Source organism: Canis lupus, chromosome 1, assembly GCF_048164855.1.
Source record: "Canis lupus baileyi chromosome 1, mCanLup2.hap1, whole genome shotgun sequence".
Lineage (NCBI taxonomy): Eukaryota > Metazoa > Chordata > Mammalia > Carnivora > Canidae > Canis > Canis lupus.
Window position 1 is genome coordinate 88,941,267 of NC_132838.1, and position 17,935 is coordinate 88,959,201.

General features: G+C 50.4%; 1 protein-coding gene across 8 annotated transcripts in view; it reads left to right on the forward strand.

Moving 5' to 3' along the window:
• The window catches only part of APBA1 (amyloid beta precursor protein binding family A member 1), a 196,890-nt gene that overhangs the window by 172,889 nt on the left and 6,066 nt on the right, over positions 1-17,935 (forward strand). For 5 of the 8 annotated variants that reach the window (XM_072838664.1, XM_072838631.1, XM_072838640.1 and 2 more), the window contains exons 6-12: positions 1,915-1,947; positions 2,964-3,050; positions 3,664-3,849; positions 4,911-5,105; positions 7,970-8,149; positions 10,151-10,363; positions 17,126-17,245. In XM_072838664.1, coding sequence (XP_072694765.1) covers positions 1,915-1,947; positions 2,964-3,050; positions 3,664-3,849; positions 4,911-5,105; positions 7,970-8,149; positions 10,151-10,363; positions 17,126-17,245 — 1,014 coding nt within the window. The remainder of the gene's footprint in view (positions 1-1,914; positions 1,948-2,963; positions 3,051-3,663; positions 3,850-4,910; positions 5,106-7,969; positions 8,150-10,150; positions 10,364-17,125; positions 17,246-17,935) is intronic. The other 3 variants (XM_072838657.1, XM_072838674.1, XM_072838684.1) reach the window with 3 other exon arrangements.

Genomic DNA, 17,935 nt, shown 5'->3' on the forward strand with positions numbered 1-17,935 from the left:
GCCCCCAGCAGGACTCTTGAATCCCACACAGGAATCTATGTGGTGTGACATAGCGTTGGCACCAGGTCACTCTTTGGACGCAGACACATTTCCACCATCACATGCAGCAGTTAGGACACTCTGTACACTTCCTGCCATCTGACTTTTTCCAGGGCAGACTGTTCACCATAAGTTCATGACCACCAGGAAGAGCTGTGGGGTGGCTCTGCGGGAGCAAGGCTGCCCTAGTTTCCCAGAGATTAGGTACTTGGTGTTTGGATCTCTGACTCATCCAGTTTCTCCACAATGAGTTAGGATAGACAACACATTTGACTCATTAATGAAATAGAGGTGTGCTGCTGGGAGCAAAAGGGCTTTTCCACAGGTGAGTACCAAGTAGTGTGAGAGAGCAGACGATCTTCCATCCACCCCCATCACCACAACAGGGTTCATGGTTTGGCCATTGATTTACTGTTATTTGTACAAGATCTGTGTGTGCCTAGAAAGCCTTACCAAAAGCCAAGAATTGTATTCTGACATAGGTGAATTATAGTCATATAACAACAAACACAAATATAGTGCTTATTTATAATGCACCAGGCACTGTTCTAAGAGCTTTGCATGTATTTATTTTATCTTCAGAATAGCCCTATGAGGTAGATACGGTGTTTATCCTCATTTTACAGATGAGGAAATTGAGGCACAGAGACAGTAAGTGGCTGGCTCCAAGTCACACAACTAGTAGATAGCAGAGTGAGGATTCAGTTTTAGACAATCCGGCTGCAGTCTCTCTCTCTCTCTTGTTTTAATCAACACTGCTAGCTTCTACTTATGAGCAAAAGGAATATTACATCTATTTCAGGTTAGGACTAGGCCATATTAATATTTAAGGCAAGAATTATTACTAAAGATGAAAAATTAAAAGATCAACAGGAAGACATAAGTACCTTAAATACATATGTACCTTATAACATAGATATAAATAAATAAAAGATTGACAGAACCAAAATCTGCAGTAACAGTAGGAGATTTTAACACAGCCCTCTTAGTAAATTTTAGAACAAGCAGGCAAGAAAAAATCAGTAAGTACATAGATTTGACCAGTGCCCTTAACCAACCTAATTGACCTTGTCAACAGCTGATAAAATACTATTCACAACAACTGAAGAATGCATCTTCTGAAGCCCACCAGACATTCACCACAGTTGGTCATGTTCTATCCCATAGGGCTAAGGCTCAGCACAATTCAAAGGTCTGGAATCAGGGTATCTTCTCTGACCACAGTGCAATTAATTCAGAAATCAGGAAAAAAAAGATTACTAGAAAATCCCCCAATGTATTGAAATTAATAGCACAATCCTAAATAATCCAAAGTTTGAAGGAGAAATCACTGGAAATTAGAAAATGTTTTGAAGTGATAATTAAATCTCAACATATCAAAATTTGTCAGATACAGCTAACAGTGCTTAGAGGGAGATTCACGGCTTTAAATAAATACATCAGTTTATTTATTTTAAAAAGTTTAAATATTTGCAATTTAAATTTTCATCTCCGGAAGCTAGGGGGGGAAAATCAGCAAATTCAACCCAAAGAAAGTAGAAGGAAATTAAGATGTATAATGAAATCAACGAAATAGCAAACAGGCATACAGTAAAGAAAATCAACAGATCCAAGTTGGTTCTTTGAAAGCATCGATTGCAGTTGAGTATACGAAGCACCTCACTACATTTCCTTCTTCCTACGTCCCCTTGCCACCTACTAAATTTTGAGTGAGGAAATTGTCTATAGAGTAGGATTTTTTAAAGCCAGTCTTCCTCACGCAGAAATGCTTTATGCCACTATTGATACTAGTTTGTCAATTCCCTTTTCGACTTCGAGTCTCTGCAAATTCTTTTCTAACTGTTCTCCTGTCTCTGTTTGTTCCATGCTAAGCAGATGGCCCAGAAATTAGCCAAAAGCAGAAAGAAGGTGCAGTACAAACAACTTCATCAGCTTGGTGTTATGCCTGTTCTTTTCGTTTATTTATGTTTTGCCTTTTTATTATTTTGTGTTTTTGTTTTCTGCATCCAGCAAGTTTTCGTTCAGATTTCTTTTTGAACCGCCCCATTAGCCAACGTTTCTCAAAACTGAGTTGCCTAAAGTGGCTGTTTTTCTGTTGCTCATGAGTCATTTCACATCAGAGAAACAACAGGGAGCAGATTGGAGATGCTAAATGATTCCCACAGTAGTGAGAATCCCACCTTTCAGGAGCATTAATGCGGCAAGGACTTGGGTCTTTTCAATTATAGTCATGTTTGACTTGTGGATTTTGTCAGATTGCTGGATGCAAAAAAGAAAACTCGCTAATAACCACCCTGTGCGGAGTTAAACCCCAAACGAACCAGACGGATGGGCTTTTTTGGTTATGGAGCTTCTAGGTGCTTATGGGCTATTCAGGGGGCATTGAGGCATTCCGGGTTCCTTCGTATTGGGGTGGCTTTAGGAGTGAGGACTGCTTCTGTGTTGCCGTGGTGGTGTGTGAACATGAAGACCCTCTTACCAGAACTGCATCCAGATGACTTTGTTTGCACCTGCTATAAACATTGTCATGTCCGCCCCTCCCCCGCATCACTTGATCCGGAGCAGATTCTAAGTAACTTTTCCAAGGCCTTGCGGTATGGATCATTTGCCCTTGTTCCTCAACCTGCTGGGCTCTGAAAGCCTTACAGAAAGGGCCATTCACGATCATCGTTCGTAGAGCCAAATCTGTAGTGAGCCACTGCTTCTATAGTTGGAGAAGCAGAGGGGACTCCACCTCTCCCTATAATCTGGCGATGCTAACTCTCGTCTGTGAGTCCCCTCAGCTGTGGCAGTCCTAATCTGGAGTCAGCATGGCTGTTCTGGTGACTGTGTCTCCGTGCTTCTGTGTGTGAGCTAACCTTGCTCCCGTGCACTTGAGTCGGGGCAGGGTGTTAAGCTTCCCCTTGGTGCATTTTTCTTCTCAGGCTCCTGAAGGTGAATCTCAGCCAATGACCGAGGTGGATCTCTTCATTTCTACCCAGAGAATCAAAGTATTGAATGCCGACACACAGGTATTAGCCGGCCTGCCACCTTCCCCGGGGGTGGCGTGCCCAGCCCAGCATGGCAGCCCAGCGTCTGTGCCCTCGTCCCGAGAGCAGCTGTCCTCACTCAGCTACTGGCTCCCGAACACGCTGGAAGGTCATGTCTGCAGTACTTGCTGCCGGAGAGGGGGTGGTGCTGCTCTTGGGACTGTTCCCTTAAAGATCAAAGAACAAATACACCGTGGATCTCGTTTGCTAATAATCTTGTAAGCTTTTATGAGAAGGTTCATTAACTGGAACAGATTAGCCTTTTAAGAAATTTTGTTTAAAATCACGCATCCACACACTCAAAATGCAGCCATCGCACAGGCATCCTTTTATCTTTTTTTTTTTTTTTAACTTCTCCACCAGAGATTCTCCCGGCTGTAAAAATGACTGAATTTTTCCCCCCATGTACCACAGACCACTTTCTGCTCTGATTTATCATCAGTCGAGGGAGCTGCCCCCAGGCCTGAGTCTTTGCGGGGAACCCCAGAGCCCCCCGCATGTGGACTGCACTTGACTGGGCTGTAGGGTGGCAGGCTCTCCTGTGGGCCATTAGCTGCTGTGCTGGACTTAGCATCCTCTCCCTTGTGCCCTCCAGGAGACGATGATGGACCACCCTCTGAGGACCATCTCCTATATAGCAGACATCGGGAACATCGTCGTCCTGATGGCACGCAGGCGAATGCCGCGCTCCAACTCCCAGGAGAACGTGGAAGCCTCCCACCCATCCCAGGATGGAAAAAGGCAGTATAAGATGATTTGCCACGTCTTTGAGTCTGAGGATGTAAGGGTGCCTCCTCTCATCTCCCTCTGGGTGGCCTTGGCTGACCCCCGGGTGGGCCAGATTCTTTCTTTTTCTCAGAACCTGAATCAGTCTCATCAGTCATACATGAAACAAGTATTTATTGAGCACCCGCTATGTGTCAAGCACTGTTTTGGGGATACAAGGCTGAATAGATAGATGAGGTATTCATCACGAAGCTTAAAGGGAGACAGAATATAAAATAGGTAAATATACTTAATATAAAATGGGATAGTGAGGAGTTCTATAAGGAAAAATAAAACTGGGATAGGAGCTATTTCAGATGGGGTAATCAACAGTCTTCTCTGAGGAGATGATACTTGAAGAGAGACCTGTATCAACTGAGAGAGAGGAAAGAGCAAGTGCAAAGGCACTGAGGCAGGAGCCTGCTGGTATAGTTTGAGGATAGCTTAGAAGGAGAGAAGTGTAGACAGAATGTGGTCAGATGGCCAGACCCATGGGGGCCCCAAGCTCATCTCACCTGGGCATGAGGGCATTTGGGGAGGACAATTCTTGGTTATGTAGGATTGCCCTCTAGACCACAGGAAAGTTAGGATTCCTGCTCCTACCTCCCAGTGGCAGGAGCACCACCTGCCTACTTCCTGTCCTTATGAAGACCAGCTGCTGCTCTTGTCACAAAACCTGTGATTCCTGACCCCCGTCTTTCCAGGTGACGTGGTCAACAGAGAAAACTCATTTATAACAGAGACAGGGCCCGTTCTTCTATTTGGCTTCTTTCCCATTCATCCCTGGAACGGCCAGAGAGGTCTCCAGTCTTCAAGCTGTATCAGCGGCCAACTTCCCCTAAAGCAGGGCAGGCCTTGGAAGCTCCCTCAAGGGCCAGGGCCACAGCCCCACGAAGGTCTGGAGCCACAGAGCCCTCCCTCACAAGAGGGCCATGTCTGTGCCGTTGATCATGCTGATTTCTATCCTGCCACAGTACCCTGAGCTCTGTTTCCCATAATGAGCAGAGAGCCCCTCGCTACTTAAAGAGAATTGCCCGTGGGTGCCTTGGCTCCTTACAAGAGGCCGTTTTTCTGCAGGGGAGTGTTCACCTAGCTGCGGTGAATTGCCTGCCTGCAGGAAGTCAAGAGGCAGAGGCCAGCTGCTCTTCCCCAGGGATTCGAGCTGTCACGGCTGCAGCCACGGGGACGTGGAGATGCTCCCACTTTTTGCACCATCCTTTCCTGGTCCGGTTCTCTGGAACACAGGCCCCTGGGGACCAGATCACTGAGAAGGTGGAGAGCTTGTAGGCAGAGAGCCTCTCCCAGCCATTCCCCTGCTCTTGCTTTAAAACTTGAGGCCAGCCTCGCAGACGGGGAGAGAATGAGTTTCAGAAGTTTCTCAAGAAGCTTTGAAAATTAAATGTAGAAGCTTAAGACTCCTGTGTCCTGCAAGCTGATGAAAAAAGGTGGAGTTAGCTCCGCTCCCCGGGCACGCAGACACCTCTGTGACCCTTTGCCATCTGCACTTGGCTTGCAGCTTGTAAGGAGGGGATGCCTGACCTCAGAGTCCCCGGCAGAAAGGAGGAACGGGGAGCCTGAGTTAGGACAAGAGAGAGTGGGCCTGGGACTCTTACCCCTATGCTTCTGAGGCAAAGAACGAGAGAAGATCATTGGCTCCAGAGCCAGGGGAGCTGGAGCTGGATCCTGCTTCCATGTACAGGCTGTGAGGCCACTGAGCTTGCATGACATGACAGCGCCTCCCTTGCTGGCTAATTTTGCTCACGCGTGTCCATCAGTGACGCCAGCATGTGTCTCCTCCGTGATCCCAGCCCACGCACTGCTCCTCATCTGTCTCCATCCATGTCCCTCACACACCTGCAGCGTCTTAGGACGCAGGGCGATGGGTCTTCGTGGTGGCTGGTGACATCCCCAGTCACCAAGTGGGAAAAGTAAAGCACGGCCATGCAGCAAGTTCTGATTTCACTGTCTGTTAGCTGCTTTCAGCCAAACGCAGTGAAGGCGAGGGAAGGAAGGGACGTGGAGGTTAGCATTGTGCGTGCGTGTGTGTGTGTGTGTGTGTGTGTAAAACATGGCTCTGGAGGCTTTTATTGTTTTCCTGCGGAGAGGCAATCCCACATGGTGCAGGGGTGGGCTCTGGAATCAGTCGGCCAGGATTCAGCGCCCGGAGTCACCCCCTTCCCAGGGAGTGAACACCTTCACTGTCACCTGCTGTTCCTGTCTGTGCAATGGGGACCATAAAACAGACCTAGAATTCCAAAGTCTAAAGAGCTCTGGGAGGGGCCCCCAGTGGCACAATTGGCTAAGTAGCCGACTCTTGATTTTGGCTCAGATCATGATCTCAAGATTGTGGGATCAAGCCCCACACTGGACTCTATGCTCAGCATGAAGTCTGCTTGAGAGTCTCTCTCTCCCTGTCCCTCTGCCCCTCCTGGCTCATGCTTGCTCTCTCTCTCTCTCTCTCTCTCTCAAATAAAAAAAAAAAAAAGAAAAGAAAAAACTTTGAAAAGCAAAGGGGATTTTGTGGTCAGTTGGCTGATAAACCTGCCCAGAACTGCCTTGAGACAATTTACAGAATCTGTCCAGCTTACCATGAATCTTACACATTTTTTTGCAGGAATATTAGTTTGTCTATAGGACACTTCCCCAGGTTCTAATGTTTTGTTTTGTTTTTTTAGACAATATATGATATATGCATCTTTTACCTTTCTAAAATCCTAAAAATTTCTAAATTCTGAAACATGGCCTCAGGAGCCTAGGAAGAGGGCCAGTGGCACTGTCTGGCTTGCATCAGCCATAGGCTTGATGTCGGGATCTCTGTGACCATCCTCGGATAGTGTTTAATACAGGACAGGCATGTGAGAAGTACCAGGTGGCTGCTGGTTGGCCACGCCCATAGTGTGGATGAGTTAGTGCAGGGAGAGGCTAGCAAAGCCCAGTGCTGGAGAAAGAACCACAGAACCACCAGTGTGCCTCGCTGTGAGCTGTGTGACCTCAAGCAGGTACCTTTATGTCTCTGGGGCTCAGTCTCCTCACCTGGAAAATGTGGGGCTGGACCCAATCAGGGTTCTCAAGGAAGCCCCAAAGCCCACTTTATACAACAGATGTTTCATGATGCTCCGTTACTGCTCTGAAATAAAATTCGGAGATTATATAGTCTCCCCTTTTCAAAAATTGTTCACAAGCTAATGTATGGCCATAAATGTAACACAGAAGAGAAGTAAAAGGAAAGAAAGCTAAAATAAAGTTGTACTTACTACAGGATGTAAATGCTTGGGCCCGGCCATTCTGGAAGGAATAGTGGAGCTGTCAGGTGCTTATACAGACTCGAGGAACAGGTTTGGTTGTGAGAACATAGTATTTACCTGAATATTATTAACACTTGTATTTGACATTTTGAACTGAGGACTCAGTAAGAAAATAGATAAGTAGGGACACCTGGGTGGCTCAGTGGTTGAGCGTCTGCCTTTGGCTCAGGTCGTGATCCTGGGGTCCTGGGATCAAGTCCCACATCAGGCTACCCACAAGGTGCCTGCTTCTCCCTCTGCCTGTGTCTCTGCCTCTCTCTGTGTGTCTTTCATGAATAAATAAAAATCTTTTTTAAAGGAAAAGAAAATAGATATGTAGACCACACACTCATGCAGTATGCCTCTCTGTGCAGCAAATGTGTAGGTTGATGGTGATGTGATTTACTGGCCACCCAGACACCATGAACAGCATTGATGGTAATCATTTTCCAAAGTCATGAAGCTTACTTCTGGTAAAGTGCTGGACAAAGCAAATCATTATTTTCTCTCACTTGACACAGAAGCTATACTCTAGAAATGTTCCATGTGAAGTAGAGCCATGCAATGAATGCCTTCGTGTTTTATATAAATTGAAGTTGAGTCCTGGACTCTGATGGTTTGCTCTGGGTGCTCATGTGTACGGGCGTCTCTGACTCCGCTGAATGCCAGTGCTGCCTTGTGCTTATTGTCATAATATAACATGTCCTTAGTAATTCTGAGAGCAGCCTCTGGCAGGGATTAGACCCACTGGCCTAGCTAACTCCTGGGGCTCCCAGTCCTGCCGAGACCCAGGCAGCACACCAGCGGGGCCGCCCAATTGACCTCTGTCTTCCCTCTTCGACTCCTGTCCAGGCCCAGCTGATCGCACAGTCCATTGGGCAGGCATTCAGCGTGGCCTACCAGGAATTCCTCAGGGCCAACGGGATCAATCCTGAAGATCTCAGCCAAAAGGAATATAGTGACCTGCTCAACACCCAGGACATGTACAACGATGACCTGATCCACTTCTCTAAGTCGGAGAACTGCAAAGATGTATGTACCTCAAGCTCAGTTAGCCGAGCAGAGGCCCCGGGGGAGCCCCACCATGGAAGGAAGGTGGAACAGCTAGGGAACGGGGGGAGGTGGCAGGACTTGGGTGAGGTCTCAGGCTCATCTCTGGCTCCCCTCTCCTAAGGGCCTGTCATTAAACACCACTGTGGAGGGCCGTCCCCAGGATGGAACATCCTCTGCTCCCAGCAGCCGTGAGCTAAGTTTGGGGTGGCTTCCAGAGGTGAACAGGACCTAAAGCCCGCCCTTTCCAAGCCCACTATCTAGGAAAGGGCACAGAAAAGTTAAGTGACAGTGCCAGGCATGAGCACGAGTCAGAGACAGCTGTTAGAACAGAGTGGAGCAGGTGTCAGGGCTCGGGTGACAGGTGCTGCGCTGCTCCTGGGGTGGCCCTGTGGCTTCAGACAGAACTTTGGAGGAGAACGCAGCCATCTAAGGTGGTCTGGGGGTCCAGGTAGTCTTCAGAAAGCAGGAAGGATTCGAGAGGGCTGGGCCAAAGTAACAGAAGCGTTGAAGGTCAGAAAGCTCAGGAACTGTCTGGGGAGCCATGCACAGTGGAGCACTGGGGATGCGGGAGAGGGTGCAGAGAGGCCAACACAGGGCTCAGGTCAGAACCAGGGGCTTGGAAGTCTAGCCGAGGGGCTTGGGTTTTATCCAGTAGACAAAAGGACCTTTAGGAGAAAGTGATCTCTTGGCTCACGAATGTCCTCTGTTGGGCAGAGGAGTCGGTAGGCCTTCGAACCCATGCCAGGCAGTCATGGACACCACCTACACGGGGCAGGGGCAGTGTGCTCGGGCTGCCTTAGCACAGTCCTGCAGACTGGGGGGTCGGTTCCTTCGGAGGGCTGTGGGGGGAAGGGTGTATTCCAGGCCCTTACCCTGGCTGGGAGAGAACGGCCTTCTCCCTGTGTCTTCACATGGGCTTCCCTCTGTGCATGTGTCTGCAGCCAAACCCCCCCCCTTCCTGTGAGGACACCCGCCACCTGAGTGGTGGCCCACCATAATGACCTCACTTTACTTTCACTGCCTCTGTAAAGACTCTGTATCCAAACAAGGTCCCATCCTGAGGTCCTGGGAGTTTGGCCTCCAACGTATGAATTTCAAGGGGAACATAATTCCACCACCCATAATGGGAGTGTCTCCCACTGGGCAGCTCCCCCGCGGAGTGGCTGGCTGTGAGAGAAGGGCCACCAGCCTGTGAGGGGCCGTGTCAGGCCCCAGCAGCCGCCACCACGGTGTGTGTTTGAGTGTACGTGTATTGGTGAATATGAATAAATAAATACATATACACACTCTTTGTCAGAGGCTTTCAAAAGGTGTCCTGCCCCTTGGTGGTGTCCCTGCAAACCTTCCCACGCTGCCAGTAGCCAAAACTGACTCCTGTCTTCTCTGCCCTGCCGAGGAAGCCACACAGAAGTAAGCCCATCTAGAACGTGGTCTTGCTACTTGCACTTCCAACCTTTTTGGTTGCACTAACCCTAACATCCTTTTTTTCTTTTTTTTTTTTTTTTTTCATTTTTCTTCAGCTTACTCCCTGCAAAGAAATGTTTCTGTAACATCTATTTGTTTATTTTTAACTCCAGAATCTTAAATGTTGGAGAGAATTTGTGAAGCGCTGTGCAGTAGGGCAGCCTGTGCATAGAATCCAAAAGCTATTTCCAGAAACCTTAACACACCCGCGAAGTCCCCACCCACTCAGCCTCTCTCCCTGCTCCCCGGGGACTATACAAAAAGGCACCCCGCGCCCTTTGTGTTCATACAGCCAAGGCATGACTGCTTATGTGAAACAAGAATTATAAGAAACCTATTGTTACATCATTTCTTACCAAATGCCATGGAATCGAGAGAAGACAGCACTGGTCTGGGTCAGAGCCATCAAGGCAATGCCTTTCTTCTTTAGGTGGGACAGGACGTGGGGGAAAGCTTCGATTTGTGTACCCTGGGAGGATGCTGATTCGGGTTTTTGGCTTTGTCTTTTCCTTTCAGGTATTTATAGAGAAGCAGAAAGGAGAGATCCTAGGCGTGGTGATCGTGGAGTCTGGCTGGGGTTCCATCCTGCCAACCGTGATCATAGCCAACATGATGCATGGGGGCCCTGCTGAGAAATCAGGGAAGCTGAATATCGGGGACCAGATCATGTCCATAAACGGCACCAGCCTGGTGGGCTTGCCTCTGTCCACCTGCCAGAGCATCATTAAGGTACCTGCAAAGTGGGAAAAGGTGACTAATGGTGTTGACCTAGATGGATGAATCCGTGACTGACACGTGACTGCTTTTCAGTCATTCAAATTAGGAACATGCACCAGGTGTCGGGCTGAGGAGGACATGGATACAAAAGGCATGGGCTTGCACTCAGGCTCTGAACCCCCAAGTTACTAAGACAGACTCCTCCCGGATATCATCTCTAGATCACAGACAGTAGTATATTTGGCGCACATACCACCACTCTCTATACTGCGCCTTTTGTAGGCATCACTAATCAATCGCAGCACTCTTCCTAAGCCTAGACTCTGCCTCAATCAAATTTCCTGCCGCTCAGTAATCCAGACAGTCACCTACAGTCAGCTAGATGTACTCGAGGTGCTTGGCCACTCCTGTTACACAAATAGTGGAAATGCTTCCAGTCTGAGAGCACGGTTTCCTTGGCAGCATCCGTGGCTGTGATCCAAGGGAGCACGTCCTCCCCAGAACGTGCGTAATGCAGTCCACACGTGCCGGGTGCCGTGCGAAAGGGGGAATCTTCTGGTACAGGCTGCATGCTTCCTCTCACACCTGAGCATAATTAATTCTCGTTCCACCTGAATGGACATTCTTGTGTAAGGCTGAGAATAGCTCCTCACGTGAGACTAAAATGTGAATATCTGTGAGGAAGAAATTAGATTTTCTTCTTAGAAACAAAGCACCCGTGTGTAGTTTGTCGAGCACATTGGGACTTGCTGACTGCATGGCCAGTAGGAGCATTGCTCCTTCACCACAGGATCTGTCGACCCCAGCTCCGTGCCACGCACCATGACCCCACAGGAAAACAGGTTCCATGACTCACTTTCATCCCCTGGGGTTTCCTGGAGGCCTATGAGCTAGAACGTAGCTGTGTGTGTGTGTGTGTGTGTGTGTGTGTGTGTGTGTGTGGTGTGTGTGTGTGTAGGGAGCACAGGGAATGAATGGATTCATATAATAGTTATCCCAAACTCAGGAAAGTCACAAAAGCTGACATCCGTGGCTGAGCAGTTCAAGGGGTGGGGGGTAGTCAAAGTGAGTGTGGAGGATGCAGGGCTGGGTGCCTCTTCGTTTTTAATGAAACAGATACATTCTGATTCCTCAAAAGATTATCTTACCCAGAGAAAAAACAGTCCTCTTTGGCTTCACTTAATTTCTTCTTGTTACATCTTACACTGAAATAATTTCTACCCTTTCTTAATAGACATTAAAGATTAAAGAACCTAGAGGCTCAGTTGGGAGAGTCAGTTGTGACTCCTGATCTTGGGGTTGTGAGTTCAAACCCCACATCAGGTATAGAGGTTACTTAAAAAAAAAGATTGAAGAATCCACTTTGAACATTCATATTCATTCAGGCATGTGTTGGGCCTCTGTTAGGCTGAGCTGAACTATGGTGAAGCCAGAATGTCAGGAAGATGATTCATAATTAAAGGGGTTCCATGTTGGGGCCTGGGTGGCTCAGTGGGTGAAGCATCTGCCATCAGCTCAGGTCATGATCCCAAGGTCCTGGGATCGAGCCCCGCATTGGGCTCCCTGCTCAGTGGGGAGTCTGCTTCTCCCTCTGCCCCTCCCCCTGCTCATGCTCACTCAGTCTCTCTCTCTCAAATAAATAAAATTTTTTTAAAAAATAAGATAAAAGGGTTCAGTGAACCCTCAGAGGCAACATAGAGGTGAAGTGCTACAAGCATGGAGGAGAATTTTACCTGATTTTTAAGGTGGGCTTGGAAAGAGAAGTAAGACATAGGTGAACAGATAAAACAGAGGAAGGTGGCCTTCTGTGCCAGGCCCAGGACCACACAGGGACTCATCTTCCGAACTGATGGGCAGTGCACTGGCTTTGCAGGCGCCAGAGACAGCTCGGAGCCCAGCCAGGGAAGGCTGATCTGGTGATAATGCTGAGAGGCCGGGGGTTGGGGGCTGAGACTGGGGACACAGGACCATCCCATCCTCATTTGGCCATGTGCTCACATTGGCCAGGGTTCCCAGATGCCCATCCATTCTAGTGAGCAGGTCACTTATGAAATGCTGTGTGTGCGAAAGAATCCCTGAGGGGCTGTGGGGACCAGACACACGTTACATACAGTCTGCACTCAGGAGGAGCCTGATCCCTCTGGGGAGACGGGACGCTTAGAAGGGCAGCTCACAGCTGCTGAGTGCCGTACCCCTGGCACCATTCTGAGAATGTGCATGTTTGCTCCTGGCAGCCTTTTGAGGGGAGGTACTATTGTTGTGTCTGCTGTACAAGTAATGAAACTGAGGCACTGAAAGGTGATGTGATGGTTCAAGGTCACACAGCTGTCAGCGGAGCCAGGTCACTCGGCCACCCTGATGCCACTCAGGTATGTGGTCAGCCCCTGAGGCCATGCTGCTCAGCCGAGGGATCTCGCACCCCCTTCCCCAGGAGATGCTTGGCAACGTCTGGAGATGGTTTAGGTGGAGACAGCCAGAGAGGAGGGGTGCTCCAGCATCTCATGGGAGGAGGCTGCCAGACATCCTGCAGGGAGCAGCCCAGCCCCACAGCAGAGAACCATCCCAAGTGCTGAGGCTGAGAAAGGTGACCTTGGGAGCATGGAAGTTCAAAGGTGGGGGAGAGAGATCCATCCAGAGAGCCGAGAGCAGGAGGTCAGTGAGGTCATGTAGGGAGCAGATCTCGGGCCAGAAAGGTTTGGAGAAGAGGAGCCCAAAAAGGCTTCCAGAGGCCTCATGCCCATGCTCAACATGCACCTGCTAGGCAGCTGTAGGCCACCTCAGTCACCTCCCTCCCCTCTCACAACAGTCAGCCCCATCCCTCATGGGCCCCTGGTTTACAGATGAGCCATCAGAGACCCCAGGGGTGCAGATGACCTGCTTGGGTTTCTCCAGAAGACAAGCGCATCCAGGTCCAAGGAGGCGGACCAGATGTGGGAGGCTGAGAGCACATTGGCAGTGCCAGGCCCAGGGCCACTCGGGGACTCATCTTCTCTCTGTTGGACCATGCATCAGGGTGGACACACAGCTTGCTCTGTGAGCAGAGCACCATCTAAGCAATTTCTTAAGGAGAAACAAATTTGTTTGTGCCAGAAACTGATCTTTGATGTCTCTAAATGGAGTCTATGTGGAATCAGAGAATTAAAAGGCCATGTGGTGATGAAAGAGATATGACTGCTGAAGATGGAGAGCAAGAACAACGGCCTCCGTGGCCGCCCTCAGCAGAGGACGGAGCCGGCAGCCCCCGCTAGGACACAGCCCAGCGTCCGAGGTGCCCTGGGAGCCATGTGACTGGCCCTCCCTGGCTGGGAGAATTTGACCACAGATTTCAGCCAGAATTGCCAGCACCAGGTGAAGACTCTCAGTGGGTTGTAATATCGTTTTAAAATTCCCTGGACAACATACCTCTCTTTTGCCTCCTGCCCCCCGCCCCACCCTCAGCAGATATTCACACCGCCCCACCTCTGGGCCAGTGCCAGGGAATGTGCTGGGCATCCTCGGGGCTTCTGGGTAGCATCACATATTTCAGCGCTGTGCCGGTGCCCCTTGCAATGAATTTAGCAAACACCTCTCATCCTGATAAATCGCTGCTTCAAAAACTTTGATTTGAAATACCTGGGGATGGGTGCCTGGGTGGCTCAGTCGGTGAAGCGTTTGCCTTTGGCTCAGGTCATAATCCTGGGGTCCTGGGATCAAGCCCCACATCTGGCTCCCTGCTCATGGGGAGTCTCCCTCTGTTCCTCCCCGCTCATGCTCTCATTCTGTCTTTAAAAAAAAAAAAGAAGAAGAAGAAGAAGAAAAGAAAAAACAAACACCTCCTGGGGCCATTGACCTGCAGATGCCACAGGTCCTCTGTGGGAGTCTTTGTCCACAAGCTCCCAGGTGATGATGTCACCAATCTTCCAATGCGCCTTGAAAAATGAGGGCGTAAACTGTGTAAATAGAATACATTTCTAGAATAGTTACAGGTACTGAATCATTTTAATTGCTTTCTTTCCTAGAGCTTATTTCTCTTGTCATAATTCCTCAGGCACAAGTACTGGTAGGCAAAGCATGTGAGCAGTTGGCCTGCTCATTGCCTCCATGGTCCTGCCCTTCTGATTTCTTTTTTCTTTTCTAAACTAGAGCACTGCTTCCCCTTCCTTCCACAGGATCATCACGGTCTGGCTTCCCTGTTACTATAGAGACCATTCTGGCTTCTCCCGGCTTCCCTCCCCTCCCCTCCCTCTGTATTTCTTAATTTGCTACACCATTCTGCTGCTGTCCTGGGGACAGAATGACCGCTTACTTAATTGTCATCTCCTATAAAATGGCAGCTCAGAAATCCAGCATAATGGGACCCAGCTCGAAGCGCTGATGAGGAAGGGCAGAGCAAGTGCACGGTCGGGCTCTTCCAAATGGCCATGTCTTTAAGCCTCATCCTGCAGCACATTTCCCCAATCCAGACATTCCTTCACTGAGGGACAAATCAGGCCTCTTAAATCAATACACACACACACACACACACACACACACACATGCACTCAAAAAGGAACCCGCCAGAGCCATGTGAACTTTTTTTAGGTAGTTGAGAAAACAGAGTCGTTCTCTGGCTTTTCAGGGTGCTCTGAAGGCTTCCCCATAACTCACAAATGTACCTACCTGACCCCAGTGGTTAATAGGTGTAAACATTCGCTGGTGGCTCTGTCTGAGGCTTGCTTGTTTCTTGGGCATACTTCCCTCTTGTTTGCCTCCGGGTGACCATGGAGGGATGGAGGTTGGGGTTGCCCCGAGTGTGCCTGCAGCCCCCTCCCCAGCACCTGACACACACCTTGGCACATTGTGAGTGGCCAGTACTCACGAATCCAGTGCCTGAGAAGGAGGAGCCCCTCAAGGGAGAAAGAAATATGAGTAGCATGGGCTCATTTATCACAGGTGGGGTTTTCTTATCTTAAAAAAAAAAGAGATTTTATTTATTCATGAGCGACACAGAGAGAGAGACAGAGAGAGAGGCAGAGATACAGGCAGAGGGAGAAGCAGGCTCCCTGTGGGGAGCCCCACGCAGGACTCGATTTCAGGACCCTGGGATCAAGCCCTGAGCCCAAGGCAGATGCTCAACCACTGAGCTGCCCAGGGGCCCTTTCACAGGTGTTTTTGAAGAAAGCACAGAACCATACACATTTCTTCTCTTCCCTGTGATTTTCCTAGCAACCTTTTGTTCCCTCTTGCTGACTTTCCTGTAAGAACCCAGTATAGAATCCATACACAAAATCTATGCTAACCGTTAATGCTATCAGTGAGGCTTCCGATCGCAGTGGGCTGTTACCAGATACATCTAGATATGTGAATTTTCCACTACACCCGGGGGTTGGCGCCCTGACCCCTGCATTGTTCAGGGGTCAGACGTGTGTGCATTAATATCTGAGTGCCACCCCCCAAAAGAAGCCTGTTTTTCATTGTAGAAAGGGGTGAATTTTAAGCATAAAAGTGAAGAGGTGGTATTGTCGGCAAATACGCTAAGGACGGGAAAAGCATAGGAAGTAGTAAAGTCAAAACTAGAACTGGAAGGGACCCCAGGGTGTCACCCTCCGCTTGTTGGGGCCCCAAGGAGCCTGCGGTGGACGGAGGCTGGGGCAGAGCGTCGAGGACCCCCTACTGCCGAGGCAGACACGCAGCTTGAGCGCAGGCCCTGTGAGCAGCAGGGTCCCTGCACCGAGCCCCGTGGCCGCACGGTGGGTGCAGACAGTGGACTCTGCCTGGGGAGAGCTGCTCCGCTGTGACATCGTCACTCATGAACCAGAGAAGTTTCCTGGAGACGTTGCAGAGACCAGAGAGGGCGGCGGGCGAGGCTGCCAGCAGGTGCGTGCCCACCAAGTCCTCGTCAGCCAAAGTGCGGCCCCCAGAGGCTCAGTCGTGCGGAACCCAGAGCAGCTCCGAGCACCCAGGAGAGGGGCAGAGGTGCCACAGGTGGGAAGTTAAACCAGGCCCCGCCAGAGCTCGCACATGGAGAGGACAGTGCCGTGCGTCCGTCCAAGGCAGTGGGGAAGTCAGAGGGCAGGAGGCCTGGACTCCCGGCGGGCGGGAAAGTCAGCCGAAACCAGGGCCCCGGTGCCAGGCCGGAGTCCCAGATTCCGTGGCACAGATTCATCCTTCTGATCCTCACCCTGGCTTCTTGGTTGAGCAAACCCTCGTCATCAAGAATGACACACACCCTCCCGTCGTCTGTCTGGGGGATGGTGGTGCAGGCGAATTGGATTGGATTTGGAAACGTGTTGGATTTGGAAACAGAACAGATGTGGGGTTGGACCCCACTGCCGGTGAACACAGGGGTGAGTTGCTTAGTATCTCTGAGCCTCAGTTTTGCCTTTTGTAAAATGGGCATAGTTACCATCGCAGTTTGCCAAGGAGATTTGAGGGAGGCGGCTCCTGTGGGGGGCAAGGGTCGGTGCTCAGTGACAGGCGGTTCGGCTGGTTTCATCTCCAGGATGGGTTCTGACGGACGGTGACGGTGGGGCGCGACATGGAGGTGGCCGGCTGGTCATCATGCCGCAGCTCCCCCACTGGCTGACCAGTGCTGACCCGCTCTCAGCACACACCAGCCACAGGTGTGAGGGGTGAACGACCTCCCTGGAGCCTGGGAGGTAGAGTCAGCAGTGGACCGTCCCTGCTCGGGCCGCATCGGCTGCTTCGCGAGCCCCCCCGCACCCACAGCAGACTCCTGGGGGCTCCTCCTCTGTGCTTTGATGTCTGCTGCCCCCCGCTGCTGGCCGTGTCTACCGTGCTCCATTCCCGTTTCAGGGCCTGAAGAACCAGCCCCGGGTGAAGCTGAACATCGTGAGGTGTCCTCCAGTGACCACCGTGCTGATCCGGAGACCGGACCTTCGCTACCAGCTGGGTTTCAGCGTCCAGAATGGAATCGTAAGTACGGCTCCACCTGTTCTTCTAGAAGTCCCGTGTGTGTTCTTAAACTTTGTTAGAGCCAGGCAGGCCCCCGAAAGACGCCAGCGAGGGGAGGGGTGAGTGGTGAAGGCCGGCTCTGCTTCCCCCATGGACACATGCCCTCCGGGCGGAGAATTCCGTGCCTGTCCCCCAGAGGAGAAGGTGCTTCAGGCAGCCTGGGCCCGGAGTCTCGGTGACAGTGCACATGGCCCTCCCAGCTGCCACCTTGAGGTAGTCTGGGATGTGCTCCTGGTAGGGCTTTGTCCCCCTCTGGCCCCAGGCTGGGCGGGCTGCCATCCTCTCTCCACCTGTCTGCCCCCTGGGCTGTGCAGCTCTGAGGACAGGGGTGGGGGGCTCCCCTATGATTCCAGGGCACGGCCCAGGCGGCAGCCCCGGCCCCAGGGCTTTGATGCACAAAGAGTCTCTACCTTGCCTTTTTAACCTGAAATAGCACTTTAGAGATACAGAGAATTTTCATCCCTTGGATATCTGCCTTGAAACCATATTTCCTCTTTTTCTTCATTGTGGTAAAACACGCACAGCATTAAACTTACCATCTAAACCATTCTTAGGCATGCAGTTCGGTGGCATCGAGTACCTTCACAGACTGGCGAACCATCATCACCACTAGCTCTTCTTTCCAGAACCTTTTCTTCGTCCCAAACAGAA